Source organism: Elephas maximus, chromosome 8 (genome assembly GCF_024166365.1).
Source record: "Elephas maximus indicus isolate mEleMax1 chromosome 8, mEleMax1 primary haplotype, whole genome shotgun sequence".
In the NCBI taxonomy this organism is placed as follows: domain Eukaryota; kingdom Metazoa; phylum Chordata; class Mammalia; order Proboscidea; family Elephantidae; genus Elephas; species Elephas maximus.
This window is the reverse complement of record NC_064826.1, coordinates 53,805,286-53,826,622: the sequence shown is the minus strand read 5'-3', so window position 1 is coordinate 53,826,622 and position 21,337 is coordinate 53,805,286. Positions and strand designations below refer to the sequence as shown.

General features: G+C 37.1%; 1 protein-coding gene across 1 annotated transcript in view; it reads left to right on the top strand.

The window, feature by feature from the left end:
* Positions 1-21,337, top strand: part of SEMA3A (semaphorin 3A) — a 231,667-nt gene that overhangs the window by 171,596 nt on the left and 38,734 nt on the right. Inside the window, exons 7-10 of the mRNA XM_049894021.1 lie at positions 14,639-14,781; positions 16,745-16,859; positions 16,952-17,021; positions 20,027-20,171. Of these exons, the coding sequence (XP_049749978.1) occupies positions 14,639-14,781; positions 16,745-16,859; positions 16,952-17,021; positions 20,027-20,171 (473 nt within the window). The remainder of the gene's footprint in view (positions 1-14,638; positions 14,782-16,744; positions 16,860-16,951; positions 17,022-20,026; positions 20,172-21,337) is intronic.

Genomic DNA, 21,337 nt, shown 5'->3' with positions numbered 1-21,337 from the left:
ATCATGTGGAAGATAACATGTAGGAAGGTAATAGTCATTCTTGGTAAAGTAGAGGGTCAGTGAAAAAGAGGAAGACCCTCAATGAGATGGATTGACACAGTGGCTGCAACAATGGGCTCAAGCATAGCAATGATTATGAGAATGGAGAAGGACCAGCAACATTCCTTTCTGTTGTGCATGGATGGGGTTTCTGTGAGTGGGAACCAACTCAGTGGCACCTAACAACAACACGATATGGTGACAGGAAAAATACTATCGAAAGGGTGTGAAAAAAATTAATGACCTAAATAAGGCATTAAGGGAAAAATGGTTATTAAAGATAATTAGGACGGAGATAGAAATAAAATCTGGTTGATGAGAAAATGTTAATGACAAAGAAGTCAAGCCTAATCCTGGGCTTCTGAATTCAGTGGCTAGAATAAAATGGTGGCATTAAGAAAGATGAGATATCTGGTGGAGCTAGTAGTGAGTTATTCGAAGCCATCTGATAAGGAGCCAGTACCCTGGTGGTATGCTGGTTAAAGTGTTTGGCTGCTAACTGAAAGGTTGGAGGTTTGAACCCTCCAGTGACTCCATGGGAGAAAGATGTGGCAGTCTGCTTCTGTAAAGATTACAGCCTTGGAAACCCTATGGGACAGTTCTACTCAGTCGTGTAGGGTTACTATGAGTCAGAATTGACTTGACAGCATGGATTTTTTAATAAGGCACACTGGTAGTACAAACAGTTAAGCACTTGGCAGCTAACCCAAAATTTGGCGGTTTGTACTCACCCATGCTCTCCTTAGGAAAAAGACTTGGCAATCTGCTTCTGTAAAGATTATAGCCAAGAAAACCCTGTGGGGTAATTCCTACTCTGTCCCATGGGATCGCCAAGTCAAAATTGACTTGACAGCACACGATAACAACCATGCAGTACTACATGGACATGGTCAAAATTCGTTAAAAAATTGCTGCTCAAGCATATGAGAGTGGCCTGGAAATCGGGAGTAGAATTAAGATAAGTAAAAAAAGTTTATGGAGAAGGGAAGGGGCAGCACTTCTACCATCCAGTGGTATATTTTTGAGCGAATATTTTCTTTCTCTACTTTTTAATCTTCTTTTCCTTAGCAGCCATAATATTTTTTTTAATTACCTCATAGTGGTTACATATCCACCCACCCACACACACACCCACACACACACACACAGTCTTACTTTACATACTTTATAATGTCAAAGGCTTATAACTGAAATAATTCAAGGACCACTTATAATGATTGATGAGTACATTCACCATGTAAATTAATTTATTGACAATCTAATACAAGGAAGTATCTATAAATATTGCAGCACTCCTAGTTTTGCTTGACCAAACACACAGCTATTCAAGTCTCAGCATTGAGAATAAAGCTTCCTTTTGTATCTTTTAAACCCTTAAGTCCTTTTCTAATTTAATATAAAGGACAAACAATGTTTCTGATGCCGTTTCTAGTCTCTGACGTGTTTTGTTCTTTTCAATTATGGCCCCCTGAGCTCAAAAGACAGCTCTTAATTTACTAGTTCTGTCCTTTCTCTTTCACTTCTTTTTTTATTTTTTGAAGATACTTGTTTTTGTTTACTTCAATAATAGCGTTTTAAGTATTAGTGAGCAACACATAGTTAAACAGTGAAGCAACTATGGGGAAACAATGAGGATAAAGCTCATATTTCATGATGGCAAAGTGTTCTAAGTTCATCTGTATTAATTCAATTAGTTCATTTGATCCTGACAGCATCTTCATATTCTCACTTCATGAATGAGGACTTGAGGCACAGAGATGTTAAGTAACTTACTCATGGCCACACAGCTAGTAAGTGGTACAGCAAAGCATTATGCCATGACAACCTTTTAGCTACTGTGCAGTTAAGTTACCATCATCTGTGTGAGAGCTTAGAGGGGAATAAGCCAATGTGGAAATATAATGGTGTTTAAACCCAAAAACCCATTGTCATTGAGTCAATTCCAATTCATTAGTGACCCGAAAGGACAAAGTAGAATTGCCCTGTAGGATTTTCAAGGCTGTAAATCTTTATGGAAGCAGATTGCCACATCTTTTTCCTGCAGAGCGGTTGACTTTTCGGTTGGCAGCCAGTTGTTTAGTTGAGTTCAAATTAGCAAATATTTTAAAATATACCATCCTAAGAAATAGATAAATGCAAGCTGAATGAAAAACACTACCTTGAAAGAACTTAGGGAAGAAATGCAGCTGTATATCACTATACAGGGTGATTTTGGGCAGGTGGCAAGGTGTAACTACTGGAAGAGAAGATCAAACAAGATGTTATGGAAACTCCAACATGACATTTCCACATGAAGAATTTAAAAGAAAGTATTTCTGGAAGTATTTGGAAAAGTGTTGAAACATGGGCAGGGTATTGACAGGCAAGTTGTGTGGGGACATTCTCCATAGAAGGATGTGCACTAATAAGGCCATTTAAGAATGGAAGTTACGAGAATCCAGACTGACAAGACAGTAGGGTACAGGGAGGAAAGCAATGGGAGGGGAACCTAGAATTATATATGGGGACTTGGTAGCAGAGACTTTGAGTGTCTCTTAAAGGAGTCTGAATTTAATTGTTTAGGCAATGGAAAACTGCCAAGAAAAATTCAGTGTGCATTTTGACCCACACACACATTGGCAGCACTGTGAAATGTTGATAGGAAAATAGAATGACTTGAGGCTTGGAACGCTTTTAAGAGGATAGATCAGTGTTTTAACAGAGCTTAAATAAGGAAAAGGAATTAAGGAAAAAAATTACATTCAAAAAACGTACTAGGGGTGAAATTGAGAGGAATTACCCGCAAAATAGATACAGAAGATGAAACTGAAAAAAAATGAAAGTGGAAAAGTGTTTTCTCCTTCACAGCAGGGATGAATAAGAGGAGCTACAATATAACTAATTTGACTTGACCTTGAGTTGAGGAACCATGCTATACAGTAATGTTTGTTTGTGATCACTTCATATGTTTATGCCTGTTAGCCCAGTATCCCAAAAGGTTTTCACTTCCTCATAAATAACTTGCCTTTAGTTGAGGAAAACTGTGGATAGTTTATTTTGGTTATGACCATTTAGTACAAATCAACGTATTTCACAGTGGCAGAAAGTAGCAAGATTTCCCACTAATTTATTAACGTTAAAAACTGATCTTCTTACCACGGCCTCCACCAGATTGAGTCCAGTAAAACTAGATGGTGCCCAGCTACCACCAATGAGTGCTCTGACAAGGGATCACAACAGGGGGTCCCAGACAGAGCTGGAGTAAAATATAGAACAAAAGTCTAACTCACAAAAAAAGACCAGACTTACTGGCCTGACAGAGACTGTAGAAACCCCAAGAGTATGGCCCCTGGACACACTTTTAGCTCAGTAATGAGGCCATTCCTGAGATTCACCCTTCAGTCAGAAATTAGACAGGCCCATAAGACAAAACAAGACTGAAGGGGACACACCAGCCCAGGGGCAAGGGCTAGAAGGCAGGAGGGCACAGGAAAGCTGGTAATAGGGAACCCAAGGTTGAGAAGGGAGAGTGTTGACATGTTGTGGTGTTGTTAACTAATGTCATAAAATAATATGTGTACTAACTGTTTAATGAGAAGTTTTTTCTGTAAACCTTCATCTAAAAATCTAAAGTACAGTTAAAAAGAAAAAACAAAATAATAAAGCACACTGAATAATTGAAATTTCTAAAGCCATCCCCCCAAAAAACTGATTATTAAAACAGTGTGCCAAATAACGAAACAGTATATAAATATATGCAACCTAGAGAGAGATTGCAAAACACCCAGGTGCAAATACTTGCAGCAGTGTGATGCTGGAGAAAGAATTTGGTTCTTTCTCCTGTGACAAGTTTGTACTTTTCTGGGTCTTTGTCTCAAGGTTTCCTTCTGGGATGAGTATGGATTATTATAATATGCATAGAGCACAGGGAAGGGACACAGTAAATAAAAAAAAAATAGAACCCATTATTTTCTCTCATATCCTGTGCTCATCTTCCATCCTGTTCAGCCCTTCTCTCCCTCCTGATGTGACTCATCCTGAACCTTGGGGTTGAATTATCCCAAGGGCTGGTCATAGTTTCCCAGCCAGCTCAGCATCACAAGCATTTTCAAGCCTCCTTGGCAGCTAGAGGTTTTTTTGTTCCATAGCCAAAAGTGATATATCCACTCTGCTTAGACTGTTAGCTAAGAATGTGAGATGACCTTATACTGCATTCCCTGCATTCTTAATGTGCTTCAAGTTTCTTTTCACGGTCTATTGATTCTTTGGGGTTTTTTCCCTTGTGTGGCAGCAAAGCTGAAACGGGAAGAAGCCAGTCACTCTGGCTGCCATCCTGGTGTGCTGGCCGGCATCTGGTGATGATTTTTCTTCGTCACCAGTTTCCCCTCTAGTTAGTTTGTAAGTATGTTGAAGCTTGAGGCTGTGATATAGAAACCACTAATAGAGTTTACAATTTACATAATTCACAATTTGTACTTAGTGTCTTTAACAGGCTTAATTGCCACCTTGTCAACTGGCTTCTGAATGAACTTGCTTTCATTAACAAAGTTTATGTTAACATTAACTTTTAAAAATTTTTTTTTCAGGATATTTCACCAAGTTTTATAAACAGTGTTATGAAATAGTACCAGCTAGCAACTTTTGAAGGCCTGTTATATGTCAGACACACGCACATAACACTTAACATATATGTGGTGGTAGTTGCTGTTGAGTCGATTCGGACTCATAGTCACCCCGTGTGTGCAAAGTAGAACTGCTCCATAGGGTTTTCAAGGCTGTGATCTTTCAGAAGCAGATTGCCAGGCCTGTCTTCTGAGGCACCTCTGGGGGGGTCTAATTGCCAACCTTGCAGCTAGTAGTCGAGCACTGGACCATTTGCGCCACCTAGATATATAATATAATATTAATAGATATTGAAAAACCAAACCCATTGTCATCAAGTCGATTCTGACTCATAACAACACTATATATATGTATATATATATTCTAATTATTCCAGCAACCTCCTGAGATATACACTTGACAGGAAGCTGAGGCTCATAGATGTTAATTTTTTTTTTTTTTATGTTATAAATATAATGGGTAGGAGAAGCCCAAACTCCACGCAGCTTTCCCTCACACCTATTGCAGAGTAGTTTTTATATATTTGTAATGAAGAAAGAATTTGCCTCTTTTTATCTTAGTAATTAAAGCCCTGCATTTAGTAAAGGTTTTCCTTCACAAATAGTCATAACGTCAGAGGGATCACCTTTAGAGTGTGGAGTAAGAAAAATGTGGTATGCACGTTTTGTGAATTATGTATATTTTAAAGCCTTTGTTCCCCCCCCACAGATGAAGGTGATAGATCGCACTGATTCAGAGAGACGAGTACTTTGGGCTGTTTTTCTGCAGTGGGGCCATGCTCCTCCTAATCCGCCGTGGAGCCTCCTAACATGCCTTATGAGATGATTGGCTGAGTGTTTCATGTTGTGAAACTAACCAGTCCTTTCAGCAATTGCACAAAAGAGTTTATAATCATTAATTCCATGCTTTATCCAAATGGACTATATATGACTTATGCCCAGGAAAACCAATACATATCTGTCTTAGTTGTCTAATGAGGCTATAACAGAAATACCACAGGTGGATGGCTTTAACAGAAAGGAATTTATTTTCTCACAGTTCAGGAGGCTGGAAGTCCAAATTCAGGGTGCCAGCTTTAGGAGAAGGTTTTCTCTCTTTGTAGGCTCTGGAGGAAGGTCTTTGTCTCTTTTGAGCTCCTGGGCAATCTTCATGTGGCTTGACATCTCTCTTCCCCCATCTCTGCTTCTCTGGCTTGCTTGTTTAGTCTCTTATATCTCAAAAAGGGTTAATTTAAGACACACCCTACACTAAGCCTTTATCATCAACGTAACAAAGACAGTTCATTCCCAAATGGCATTACAATCACAGGCATAGAGGTTAGGATTTACAACACATATTTTGGGGTGACACAATTCAATCCACAACGATATCCCGACTTTTAAATTTATAGATACTCCAAAAACCTTAATTAATCATTCTGTAAATTCAGTCCATGTTCAGCAAAATATTTCCCCAATTTTAGTTGTATGTTTTTGTTCTTTGGGACTTACTAGCGGAAGGGACAGGTCCAGCCACATGCTGGTCAGAATGTCGCAGTACTAGAGATCCAGGCTGATTCTAATGCTGAGAGCAGCAGAATGTTTTCATTATTTAAATAAAACTCAAGCTGCCAAATGAATCATAAAGGCAACCGGGTGTCCTGTGCCAAGGTGTCACTTTCATTAAGTGTGAGATTGCACCTGAAGGACGGTTTAATTTGCAGCTGCTAAAAATATTTCAACAGACTGGTACTGTTACAAGTGGCAGGTGGTGCCCAAACGTGAATTTTGCAAGAAATGCCGTCTGTGGGATGCAGTGTGGAAGAATGTGAAGGGGTGGAAAAGGAGATAAAGGGGAAAGAAAAGAGTGGCGTATTTACTCAGTGTTTGTTGTTATAATCTTGACTAAAGATTCTGTGCTTCACATGATAGCATTGGCCCTAGGTTATTAAATGTGATGTGTTTTTTTCAGCATCCAAAGTGTGCCCAGGGCATTGCAAATGTACCACAGTACCTGTAAAGACAAGTTTCTTTCCCAAAGGCACACCATTTAAGCTACCCAGATGAGAGAATCTTTTCCAACCGTATTTACCTTTCATAATGTTTACACTGCGGTTTTATGCTGGCAAGATCAATGCACTTTGATCTTCTTTAAATGGATTTTGCCACTTGCTTTTGATGTTCAGTTTTTCATACATATCCACATCGATTTCCTGCTTTAAATTGCAAGGAATCTTCTCAAATTGTTAAATCATTGTCTCTTGGGATTTTCTGAACTTCACAGAGCAGAGAACATTGTAATGTGGAAAGGCATCTAGGGGTGCTGTAACTGTTGACGTTATTAAAAGATCCGTGTCTATAATTTGGACGGACTTGGCCGCATTGAGATCAGGAATTTGTATCTGGAGACTGAAAGTGAGCATGCTCTGCCTTAATGGGTTGCAGAACACAGTTTTAAGAAGAAAAACTAACTAGTGAGTTTGGATTGTTGTTTCTGCTTGCCATTTGATGGGAGTAGATGGAAGTAGAATAGCTTCCTTTGTGAACACCGTGAACTTTTTAGGTTCCTAAGGTGAACTAATAAGGTAGGTCAATCTGAATAAATTTAGGTAAAACCTGTCCATGGGGAGTCTTTGATGACAAGGCAAATTGTTGAATTCCTTACTGTTCCTCAGGACAATGGTAATCTCTGACATACAGTATATAGATTATGATTAGCTCCACAAAATTAATAGACATGTTTTCTATTATTGTAAATCCTATTGGTGAAATCTAATTTTGGAAAATTGCCAACACAATTAATTAGACTATATTAATTATCTAATCAAGAGAATAAGATTAAAAAAAAAAACTCTCAGGTTAAAAGAAAATTCATAAAATTTCAAAATGACATTTTGAAAATCTGCTATTATGAAATTACTGTCAGTAATAGTTGCAATTTAGAGACATATCTAAGTGTTTCTTTAACCAGAAACCAAAACATTTTTGAGCATATGATGAGCTCAGCATCTCCTCAAAATGATGACAAACTCTGTCAAAACTCAAGAAAAAAAAAATGACCTTTTTTTTAATCCCAAAGAACATACTTTAGTTTAGGAGATCCATTCATTTATTAATTCATTTATTCACTCGTTTGGGAACTATGCTCTGTTTTCATAAATTATGCTTACCATGGGAGAAATAGGAAAAAAATATGGAGATCAGATTACAAGAAGTCAGGAAAAAGAAAACAAGTGATTAAAATAGAGCTTTGTAGAGTCTAATTGGGAAATATGTACCAGGTGCCAGGGAATGGTTTGCGTTTTAAAAGGCGATAGACAATAGAAGACAGTTTGGAGGAAGCTGAGGCCAGAGGCAGGGAAAACAGATTGAAGGTGACTCCCAGGAGACTACCAAACTACATTTGGGTAGTTGCAGTGGGACGGATTCAAAATAAGCTGAGAGGGTAACTTTGTTATATATAGAAGCTGAAGGAGCAAGAGGAAGAAATTTAGGACAAGTGCCTGTCATGAGACAAGTATAAAAATGAGGATAATATAAAAGGAATTAAATATTATAAAAGATGTAAAAGCAAACTTTCTTCCCATGCTAAGGGACACCATGACTGTGTAATAGGAGATAGTGTTCTAGAATGATAAGCGAGTTCAGTAAGGGAGTAAAGAAGGGGAATAGCGGTGAGTACTGCATAAAAGATATGTCAAGGGTAGTTTGTAGATAACAATGAATAGCCATTAGTTTGTTTTCTATTTTTGAGGCTACTGTGAAGTATGTAACTGACAATCACTCTTGTGCTAGAAAGTTGTGATCCACCTCAAGTATATGTATAGATAGATCACGATGGTGTGTACTTTTAACCTTAATACTGACTCAGAGTAACTTCAGCTTGCCTTAGAGCTTGACACATTTTAATTTATGCTACTTTGTCATAACCTGTGATACCTGAAATCTGTTCTGGAAAATGTATGGATGAATGTGTTCATACATATTTCTGTAGCAGTGTATGAGGGGCATAGTGGAAATAGATAATACAGGTAGAAGACTAGTTAGGTGATTTCAAAAATATAACTGTATGCAAAAGGACAAATATTGTATAAGACCACTGTTATAAGAACTTGAGAAATAGTTTAAACTGAGAAGAAAACATTCATTTGTGGTTACGAGAGGGGGAAGGGAGGGAAGGTGGGAGAGGGGTATTCACTAATTAGATAGTAGATAAGAACTACTTTAGGTGAAGGGAAAGACAGCACACAATACAGGGGAGGTCAGCACAATTGGACTAAACCAAAAGCAAAGAAGTTTCCTGAATCAACTGAATGCTTTGAAGGCCAGCGTAGCAGGGCAGGGGTCTGGGGACCATGGTTTCAGGGGACATCTAAGTCAACTGGCATAATAAAATCTACTAAGAAAACATTGTGCATCCCACTTTGAAGAGTGGCATCTGGGATCTTAAACACTAGCAAGCAGCCATCTAAGATGCATCAATTGGTCTCAAACCACCTGGATCAAAGGAGAATGAAGAACACCAAGGACGCAAGGTGATTACGAGCCCAAGAGACAGACAGAGCCACATGAACCAGAGTCTACATCATCCTGAGACCAGAAGAACTAGATGGTGCCCAGCTACAACCAATGACTGCCCTGACAGGGAACACAACAGAGAACCCCTGAGAGAGCAGGAGAGCAGTGGGATGCAGACCCCAAATTCTCATAAGACCAGACTTAATGGTCTGACTGAGACTAGAAGGACCCTGGTGGTCATGGCCCCCAGACCTTCTGTTGGCCCAGGACAGGAACCATTCCCGAAGCCAACTCTTCAGACATGGATTGGACTGGAAAATGGGTTGGAGGGGGATGCTGTTGAGGAGTGAGCTGCTTGGATCAGGTGGACACTTGAGACTATGTTGGCATCTCCTGCCTGGAGGGGAGATGAGAGAGTGGAGGGGGTTAGAAGCTGGTGAAATGGACATGAAAAGAGAGAGTGGAGGGAGAGAGCGGGGTGTCTTATTAGAGGGAGGGTAATTGGGAGTGTGTAGCAAGGTGTATATGGGTTTTTGTGTGAGAGACTGACTTGATTTGTAAGCTTTCACTTAAAGCACAATAAAAATTATTAATATATATATATATAACTGTAAAGTAATGACATGAATTGTGCTGACAGCATTGGAAAGGAAAAGGAAATGAAAATAATAGTAGAAATAAGTCTGATAATAAACGTAGAGTGAAAAAAGAAAAAAAAAAAAACGAAAACCTGAAGGAGATAGGGATAATTTAAGGTAAGATACCATTTTATCTCTAGGTGTTAATAATGACCAAAGTGAGAAAGGTAGGAGCAGAAGCAGTTTTGAAAGGAAAATTGGTAAGTTTTTTGCTAGGCATAATGAATTAAAGATGAAATGAGATATCTAGTTAGACATTTTTAGCCCCAGTTTTGAAGCACAGGATAGACCTGTGGAGAAAAGGAAAGGTAATATAGTGTGGTGATACTTGAAGCTATAGATGTGACTAAATTCCCAAAGAGAAATAAGAAAATTAAGATAAATTGGAATGGGAGAAACACTAGGAGCTGACTTCATTTACAGTAGTGGGAGGAAAGAAAAGGCCCCCCAAAAAGAAATTTAGAAAGTGTCTGTGTTTAGGGATTTCAGAAAAAGGGGAAGGAAGTTTTAAGGAAACAGCAAAGGTTAGATGGCTAAGAAATCAGGTTCAGAGTCATGAAAACCACAAGAAGCCAGAAACACAATGAAAGTTTTAAGAAGGATTTGAATTACTTATTACTGACTCAGAGTAGTGTTACTATGCCAGTAGCTGAAGACAACCAAAGGAAAATGAGTATCAAATTTTATTTGATAATTTGATAGTTCCTATTGATTATCAGTGGAACACTTTCAGTGGTTGTAAAAATGGCTTGGGGGCAGTGTCTGACCGCCTCCAACCTCACAAGGGGGAGGGAGAACCAGGATCAACAGCTTAAGGCTGACTCCCATGAGGTAGGGGCCAGACAAGCCTCCTATCGGCCATTTTTACTAATTCCGATACTAGCTGTCCCTCACACAGCACTCTCTACTTCTCTGCTAGGTTCGATAATTCATTGCCATGACCACACAGAACTCATAGACCATACTCATGATTATGGGACTTATTAGGGAAGTAACAGAATTCAGGCTCAAGCACATTCAGGATACAGTTCTTCCATCAGGATAGGCTTTCCCCAGCTGTGCTCCCAGGGATGCTTCTCCCGGGCCTTTGGCCTCTGCCCAGAGGCACACATCTTTCTCTGTCCATGGGCTGGGAAGCCCACTGTGCCATCACCTGCTGCCGGGTCTCATGCCACCACTTCTCACTATCTTCATGGTTACAGCTTGCTCTCTTTCTCAGCTTCCTGCTTCCAAAAAGCTTCTCAGTGCAGGGATACTGGGTCCAAAGGACACATTTTCCACTCCTTGCTGTTCTTCCTTGGCAGTGATAGGATCCTCCTCTCTGGTCTCAAATTGGCTCTCTTTTAAGGCAAAACTGACCAATCCCCTTGGTAGGCACAATTACCCTATCACACCGTCCTGCTCAATCACCTGGGTGGGAGTTACAAGATCATGGCTAGAAAGGCCACACACAAAAGTAATTAATCCACTGCAGTGGTGAAGCATGCCAAAAGCTAGATGTGAAAATAATAAGGAGCACTGGTAAATGGGACAAGGTGAATGAGTGCTCTTTCAAGCGTACCTTTTCCTTAAGGGATACAAGAAATCACAAAGCGATTCTATACAATAGAGTGTCAGTAGAAGTTATTTTCTTTATCAGGATAAAGAAATTTTAAGAATATATAGTTGACAGAAAGAGTCATTAAAGAGGGAGAGATTGAAATCCAAAGAAGAATACTTCTTCCCTTCATTTCTGCATTGCCTGCTTGCTAAATTTCCTCTCTTTATTGCTTTTCTCAGTGTTTTAGGGTCTATCTTTATACTATTCCCTCCTAATTACTCCATTGGCTTCAAGTGTGTGTAACTTCAATTCTAATCCAGATCTGTTTCCTGAGCTCCTATGTTCCATGGCCTATGGGACACCCCACAAGCATCTCACTCTAAATGCACACTAAGCTAAGCTCATCTTCTTTCCTCACTCTTGTATCTACCCTTCCTCAAACATTCTCTATTTCCGTAAACTACTCCACTTCTCAACTAACTGCTCAAATCACATTTATTTTCCATGCTTTTCCCTCTATTACTTATATTAAACATCGTATCAGTGAACATAATTTATAAATTCTACTTTCAAATAATCCCTGAATCTTTCTGTACCCCCAATGCCTCATGAAGGTCTGAGCTACCATCACTTCTCACTCCGTTTCTGTGACAGCCTCCAGCCCAGTCTCCCAGTCACCATTCTTGATCTGCTATAACTTGTTCTGTTCATCAGTGATCTTCTTAGCATAAAAATCTGATACTATCATTACCCAGCTGAACACACTTCAGTGGTTTTCCCCATTGCTAGTAGGATAATTGTACTCCTAAATATATAGAAACCACAAATACAAGTTTGTGTTAAACACACATACACACTCATGAATTCCTAGGAGTTTAACTTCATCAATATAGTAATAATTGCTTGGTCTATAACATAATCTCTCATCTCACATACATGATTCTGCTCTCCATTTCTCATGAGACATACATATGCACAAATATATTTTTATGCATATGAACAAGTAGAAATTTATGAGGAAAAACAAGTTGTGCAACAATCATTACAGTTCAAGAAATGTATTATTTTGTGTGCCTAAAAAATGTCAGTGCTAAGGCATACCACTTTAAAATTATTCTTCTCCTACGCTTCTTCCACTGGTACTCTGCCCTTCAAATATGAATAGTTAGTATGTCATATGTTTTACATTACTTACATAGCCTGTATAATTTGTCTGAAAAGGACAGTGAGATGTAACCCGGTGAAATACACTAAGTGCATGGTCCCAGAGCAAAAGTTAAGCGAAGGTTACAAGTGTGCAACACATGATAACAATAATTATTCACAGGTGTGAAGATTAGGACTAAATAACTTGGATCATATATGGATAAAGCTAGTTTTGGTGTCCTAATCTCTTTCCTAGTCTCTTAATTATGGTGCTAACCTGTATCTGTATATTTCATTCAGTTTGATATGATAATACATCATGGGAGTACAGGTAGATTATTTTAAGAATTTAAGTGCCTGCAATGTCCTATGGAAACCCTGGTGGCGTACTAGTTAAGTGCTACAGCTGCTAACCAAAGGGTCGGCAGTTCAAATCTGCCAGGCGCTCCTTGGAAACTCTATGGGGCAGTTCTACTCTGTCCTATAGGGTCGCTATGAGTCGGAATCGACTCAACGGCACTGGTTTTGGCAATGTCCTAAGTGTGTTCAGTAAGATAAACTCAGATTTTTAGTATATTACGTGTTAAAGCCATGAAGCTACTACCTATTTCTAAATAGGTTTCTGAGCCACAACCATATCAACCCAGATATTTACAAAAAATATTTTGAATGTGGGACTTTGAACATTGCTGATATACATTCTGCATAATTTATGTCGTCTTCTTTTTCTCTGCCTTCCTTCCTTTCCACCTTGCACAGATGTTCTTTGAATGGTCACTGCGTTTTAAGTTCTGGTATCACAGCAGTGAACCAATGTGCCAAGACCTTATTCTCGTGAACTTATACTCCATTGGGGTGGAAAGGATGATAGACAATAAGCAAATGAAGATGGATTATAGATAGATGATAGATAGGTAGGTGGGTAGGTAGATGACAAACAGATGATAGATGATGGATGGATGGGTGGATGGGTGGGTGGGTGGGTGGATGGATGGATGATGTATGGATAGATAGACAGACAGACAGACAGACAGATAGATCATAGCAGGTGTCGAATAGTATTAGGAAGAAAAATAATGCATGAAGAAATGAAGAATGACCATGAGTAAGAGTTTCTATGCTTTAGAAAGGATAGTCAAAGAAGGTTTCTCTGATAATGTTGTATTTGAACAAAGCCCTGAATAAAAGTGGGAATCCAGCATTGAGGATGTATGAGGGCAAAAAATTATTCAAGGAGAAAAACTGAGGCAGGAATGATAATCAGGAAGCAGGTCGCTATAGCAAGCTCAAAGTAAATTAGGAAAGAAAGAACAGGAGAGACATGAAAGGTAACCAGGGACCAGATCACAGATGCTTTCTGTTTCTTGGAAGGATTTTATATTTTATTGTAAGTGAGTTGGAAAGATATTGGAGGATTTGGAGAGGGAAGTAACACAATCTGACATATAAGAGGTCTATGCTGGCTGCTGTGTGCACGATAGACGGAGGTTAGTAAGGTGGAAACAAGGCAAAAAGTTACAAATTTATTACAACAACCCAGGATGCTATCCTGGGAGAGGGTGGTCCTGGGGTCAAGGTGAGAAGTGGTGATGGATGGGGATTTACTGATGAATAGATTGTGAAGTGTGAAAGAAAGAGAAGACTCAAGGTTGTCTATGAGGTGTTTGGCCTGAACACCTAGTAAAATGACATGGTTCTCCACTGAGATGGGGAGAACCAGGGGAGGAGTTGTTCATTTGGTTTATGTGGCTTTTACCTCCCCTGTCCCACCCAGTCTTTGCCAGGAATTGAAATAGATCAACTGGTAGTTTGATTGAAACCATTTCATGCTTGAATGGAAGAATAGTAACAGGGACTGCAATAAGTAATATAGCACATGGCAGTGCAAAATATTTTAATATCCGGGAATGCATTTGCAATACGTGATCACATTGAGGATTTCTGCACTTACTCCTAACCTTCCATAAAACATTAACAAATGTTTTTTTTGAGAATTAATGTGATTTGTAACATACTTTAGAATGACTAAATAAAGTTTCACTTGTACTGAATAAAAGTGAATGAAGGAAAGATTAGTTTCTTAAAATACATCAAATAGTAAGAAGGTGGTAATAGACTGTAATGAATGATATTTATTCAACTGTGAATTAACATCTATGCTATAACTTGTTTCTCAGATCCAAGATTCATTAGTGCCCACCTCATCCCAGAGAGTGACAATCCTGAAGATGACAAAGTGTATTTTTTCTTCCGTGAAAATGCGATAGATGGAGAACACTCTGGAAAAGCCACTCATGCTAGAATAGGTCAGATATGCAAGGTGAGGTAAAGAAAAAGCATGGGATTGCAGGTCATTGTGCAATCACAGTTTTTTTTCTTCCACCTGTGTGCAAATACAATGAAAATCAGAGTTAAAAAATTTGACCAATGGCATCAAATATTTAAATGGTTAAAAAAAAATTATTGGAAATACACTGTAGCTATTTAACTGTAATTCTACATAGCCAAATATACAGGTAAATGTTGTGATATAACTGGTGTTATTTCACAACTACATTAAATGATAATGGTTTAAAATTCTAGGGAATTTTTTCACAGATAATCTGGGAGAATGTAAGGACCATTCTACACTTATTTCCCTCTCAGACCTAGCAGTTTCCTACAAGGCGTAAACTTTGAACAAATACTTGTTGTTGGAATAACTGAAGTATTAACTTAAAGAAAGACAAATATTGAGGCTTGTTTTTACAAACTGATTTTTGCATCCTATGTGTGCATTTACACATATACATAATTTTGAGGCTCTGAGTTTTATTTATCTGGAATATTTCATTATTGGGTGGCATGCCGTGGATGTGACATTGCATTGTGGTGTTAGGCATATAAAATTCAGAAATTGTTCAATAAATGCCTTTGGATTAATTAGTATCATTAGTATCAATGTGAAAACATGATAAAGCTTATTTTTCCCTTATATAATGTGTAGTGTAGTATAAATGTACTGCGGATAAAACCAAATGTTAGTATATATTAAAGTTTCAGCTCAAGAAAATTACAAAGCTAGTTCCAATCATTTTCCCATAATAAAATTACTTTTTCTTCAGAAAGTATCATAAAATTAAAAAAATATCATGATATTTTTGGTAGCCTCTTTCCTCCTCCAATCATTGTCCAGTTGTTAATCTCTAGTATATTCAATTAAGGAAACTCTGGTGGCACAATGGTTAAGTGCTATGGCTGCTAACCAAAAGATCTGCAGTTCAAATCCACCAGGAGCTCCTTGGAAACTCTATGGGGCAGTTCTATCCTGTCCTGTAGTGTCGCTATGAGTCAGATTCGACCCAAGGGCAATGGGTTTGGTTTTGGGTTTTTTATATTCAATTAATGCACAATTGAAAGTTTTGTTGATCTGGAAACATACAAATAAAATGTGAAATGGATGAGAATCTTTTCTCCACAAAACACAGGTGGTATTAAAAGTGTTACTTAACAGGTGTTTAGAACATCCTTATACCCAAAATATGAATTAGTGTTATATGTTTAAGGAACCAGTTCATGCACTTAAAATATTATTTTAAAAGACTATAGTAGCCACAAAATACATACCATCAAAATAGAATTTATTGCTACATTTAGGCTAAAGCCAAATTTTATTTGTGGTGAGGAGACACTTTTACAAAATGTTTTCTCTGAACTGAGTTTCCTCTAATAAATTTTATGCAGATATTTTCTCTACATGCTAACTATAAAATCAAATTGCTTCAATGTGTGATGCTAGCAAGTTTTATTTGCGATGTATTTTAGTATAGGTTATAAGGCATGCATTTTTCATCCATTCAATAAATCCTCATTTAAAAAATTTAGTGCCTACTAAAAAAAAAAAAAAATTTTTTTTTTAATATGATAAGCACTGGCTGCGACCCAGCCATGCAGATAAGTAAAATCTCAAGGAATACACAGTAGGTAGGAGAAACAAAACAAACACGAGTGTAATAACTGTAGAGAAGTAACACAATGAAAAAAGTGGTAACACGATAGAAATGGCTTTTTTATGTTAAAGGATATTCGTTACAAGTATTTCCTTGAATAAAGTTTCAGTAAATGATTCAATCAACAATACGATAGTCATAATATCTTATATCTGGACATTTGAAATGATAATGGAACTTTTTTAAAAAAGCAAGGAATTTCATTTTGTGTTTATCTCAAGATACAAGGAAAAGAAATGTTTGAAATTATCATTTACATGTATAGTTCCTAAAACTGACATTTTCTCCTTTCAGAATGACTTTGGGGGGCACAGAAGTCTGGTGAATAAATGGACAACATTCCTCAAAGCTCGTCTGATTTGCTCAGTACCAGGCCCGAATGGCATTGACACGCATTTTGATGAATTGCGTAAGTAGCTGGTAGTATTGTATAGAGAATGTTTGCCCACACTTTTCAATGACCATCAAAAAATGCAACTTTCCCCAATTTTTTTTCAACAGAGGATGTATTCCTAATGAATTCTAAAGATCCTAAAAACCCAATTGTATATGGAGTATTTACAACTTCCAGGTAAATAACTTTTTACTATCTTATCATCGTAGAAACTTTGTGTTCTTTAGGTGATTTCCATGTCTCCATAATTTGTGAAAAGAAATTTTTGAAGGGACAGTGTTGCTTTAACTTTTGATCTGTTATGCCTTCTTGGGTGGTTGAAATAAGTAATGACCTAAGTCGTTTTTTTTAAAATAAATTTTAGCAAAGAATATCATCACTGTAAATCAAGTGGCGAAATAGCTTGAAAAATTTGTCATGAAAAATGCATAGTTTTGAATTAGAAAATGTGAATGAAATACAGAATATTACAAAAATAGAAATCTGAGTTTTTCCAAGAGTTTGTAAGGATATAAACTAAAGGTGTTAGAAAAAAAAAAAAAAAAAAACCTTAATTTAAAATTTGCTGTTTTAACTAAAGCAATTCTCTCTGTCTCCTGTCTCTCTATGTATCTCATCAATTGCTAAGTGAATGAAATAAAAGAAAAGCCCAAATGTTCTTTGATACAAGCAGCTCCACTGAAAGGCATCTCTCTGTTCGGCCAGATTGTTTCTGTGAGCATCTGTGGGAGAACATAGATCCACATGGCAGCCTGTGACACTCCTCCCAGCAGAAATGCATGTGGCTCTCAGTCCTTCCATTACTATCTACTTCACACTTAGATGCTTCTTTTATTTTCCCACACACATCTCTGGAACTGAAATAGAAATTCACAAGTTTAAAAAAAGGGAAGGTTAATTAATTCACAAATGAAACTATTAAATTGCTTTTAGGTACTTAAAAACATCATTAGTATGGTAATCAAAATGTCTCAATTATGTTTTTTAAGCTTTTAAAGTCAGTAAATAGATCCTTTGACTTAACTTTTTTTCGATATAGTTACTTTTTTTTTTTTTTGTGACTCTTCTTGGTTTTGTATTGAATCTGAATTTAAAAAATAGCCACAGAAAAAGTTCAATAAACACACACCGACCAAGACAAAAAAAAACCTGAGCACTTAATCAACACCAGGCTTTATCCTGTGTTATTTTCACATACCATCCCAATCTGAAACTTCCTCTCCTCCTTTTCCCTCCACCTCTTCTCCTCCTTCCTTTTTTCCCCTTCTCCCTCCCTTCCACTCCTTCTCCGGGCTGCAAGAGGCTAAGATAGCACAAAGAGAAAGATTAGCTACAATATGAACACTGGTTTATTCTAAATCCATTCTAAATCGATTGGAAATTTTAACTTAATTTAAAAAACAATATGTTAAGATTAAGAAACTCATATTAATAAAAATATATACAATTTTCCCATACCTAAATATTTCCTCCCCTTTTGTATAAAAACAAAATGGCAACTAAAGTAAAGAATGGGAGGCTCAAGTTGAACAAGCCTTAATCCTCTGCTTCTTCATTGCTTCGTATGGTGGTTCTCAGAACTGAGGATACATCAAAATCACCTGGTCTAACCAGTTTGTTAGACTACAAATTGCTGGGCGTGGCTCCCCAGAGCTTCGAATTCATTAGGAACGAGATTGGGCCTGAGAAGTTGCATTTCTAACAAATCCCCAGGTGATGCTCATGCTATTGTCTAGGGAACCACACTTTGAGAACCACACGTTTAATGGGCAAAACAGTTTCCAATCTCTACTTCAATGAAATGGATTTTTTTTTTTCAGGTGAGTCTTAACCCAGTGCCAACCCAGTGCCATCTTAACCAGTGTAAATCATTGTTGTCAAATCTTTCAATCATGACTGATTCCATCTGTGTATGAACAAAGTGTGTAAAAATGAAAAAATGACATGAAACATAAAGATTATAAACTGTGATGTATTAAATAAGTCTTTGTTATGTATTCTCTTTTGAAGATATTATTATTAAATTCTATGAATAATTATTGAGGTTTATTCTGTATCAACTACCATGCAAACTGCAATTGATGTAGCTGAAAAGAAGCCAGGCATAGTGTCCTCCCTCATGAGGCTTCCAGTCCAGCAGACATTGCTCATATGCAGAAGTTTCCAATAATAAACTCTTAGGAACACATGCTTTGCATTTGGTCTGATTTATACATAATTTTTGGTGGAGAAAGATGAGTTAAAAGATAAGCATTCCACATTTCAAATGTGCACAGCTTTTTTTATATCTTCAGACTCCCATTCTTCAAGCTGTATTTATATTAGCAAAATAAAAGGGAAAATTGTGGCAGCTCAGTGGCAGACTTCCAATTGCTTCAATTACCTGATTTATGTCTAGCAAAATGATGGGAATAATTGCTGTAATTCTCCACTTTGACTAGGATGTAATAGTTACTAACTAAAACTGTTTTCTGTGTTGAAAAGAGGTGATTTTAATGCTTTTACAAAAATCAAACTCTGTGACTTGATTTAATACACTCGTGGTTTGGGAGTTAAAAATAATATAACGTGACATATCATTTGATATTGACTATTTTCTGTACTAATTTCAGCTTATAAAATGATTTCTTAAACATTCTTACTTGTTTAAATTTTCTCTAATTTCAATCATGATGCTGGCAGGTTTAACATATTAACAAAGTTTGAATTTTCATATTTTTTATGTGCTATGAAAAGTAAACATTAGCTTTTATATGGTCATATATACTTTTTTCTATCAAAATTTAATAGTCTACATACGATATGAATGTATATAGTCTATGAATATTAAAGACAGTTTCATCCATGGTTTCTATTTTTGAGAAATTGTAGTTTGTTCTCTCGTGCATTGTTATATACACACGTGACTAAAAAGACAGATCTGGCAATCTGCTTCCATTAAGATTACAGCCAAGAGAACCTATGCAGCCGTTCTACTCTGTAACACATGGGGTTGCCATGAGCTAGAACTGACTCGACAGTGACTAACAACAATGACAACAAAAATCCCAGACACTATTTGAGATTGCTAAGACTTGATATGCAAGCTTTGAAAAATAAATAGCTGAAATTTAAGAACTCAGTGTCAACAGTTTTCTTTTATAAAGATGAATGCCTGCTTTTGTTCTCCCTCTCTTTGCTAGTAACATCTTCAAGGGATCAGCGGTGTGTATGTACAGCATGAGTGATGTGAGAAGGGTGTTCCTTGGTCCATACGCTCACAGGGATGGTCCCAACTATCAGTGGGTGCCTTATCAAGGAAGAGTCCCCTACCCACGGCCAGGAACTGTAAGTGACCTAGGTGTTTAAAATTTGAATACTTCTGACAGATGTGAAAAAAATTTTTTTTGTCTGTAAACAGACTTTAAACACACATAACGTAGAACAAAGATTCTAAAACTATATGACTGCAAGGCAAATGTTTTCTGTGATTTCATGGAATTACACATTTAAAAACATTTTCTTTGCAAATGTATATTTAAGTTCAGTGCTTACCATTTATTAAGGCTCATGATTTTTGAGAATTAGAAACTGAATGGGTAGCCTTATCTTTTAGACAGAAAAAAAACTATATACACATACACACACATATGTATGTATGTATATATATATATAGCCATGCTATTGGTTCTGTCTCTCTCTCCATATATATACGTGTGTATATGTATATATATACATACACATATACGTATTTGTTGTGCTGTGCCATCGAGTCGATTCTGACTCGTAGCAACTCTATAGGACAAAGTAGAACTGCCCCATAGGGTTTCCAAGAAGTGGCTGGTGGATTTGAACTGCCAACCTTTTGTTCAGCAGCCAAGGTCTTAACCACTTCATCACCAGGGCTCCTGTATATAGAACCAATAACATATATGTATGTGTGTGTGTGTGTATATATATATTTGCTATTGGTTCTAATTCTCTCTCTCTATGTATATATATATTTCTATAGGACAGGCAAGCAGGCTAGAAACTTAGTTAATATTGCATTTTTTAGTCCAAAATTTGTAGGACAAGTAGCAGACTGGAAACTATGGCAGGATTTCAATGTTACAGTTTTGAGGTAGAATCCCTTCTTCTCTGGGAAACCTTAGCTTTTGTTCGTAAAGCCTTCAACTGATTCGATGAGGCCTAGCCACATTATGGAGGATTATCTTCTTTACTGCGTCAACTGATTGTGGATGTTAAACACATCTACAAAGTACTTTCACAGCAACATTTAGCCTAGACAAGTTGACACATAACATTAACATCACATTTTTTTTCTAGTTTGTTATACAGATATTTGATATAACATTAAATAAGTAATTATATCATTTTCTTTAAATAAACAAAAAGTAAATCCTTTAACTGTTACATTATGATGTTTGTGAGTATGTACACACACATATATTACTCTTATTTCAAAAGTTTTATTGGTTTCCTTTCTCATAAATCATTAATGATCTGTATCA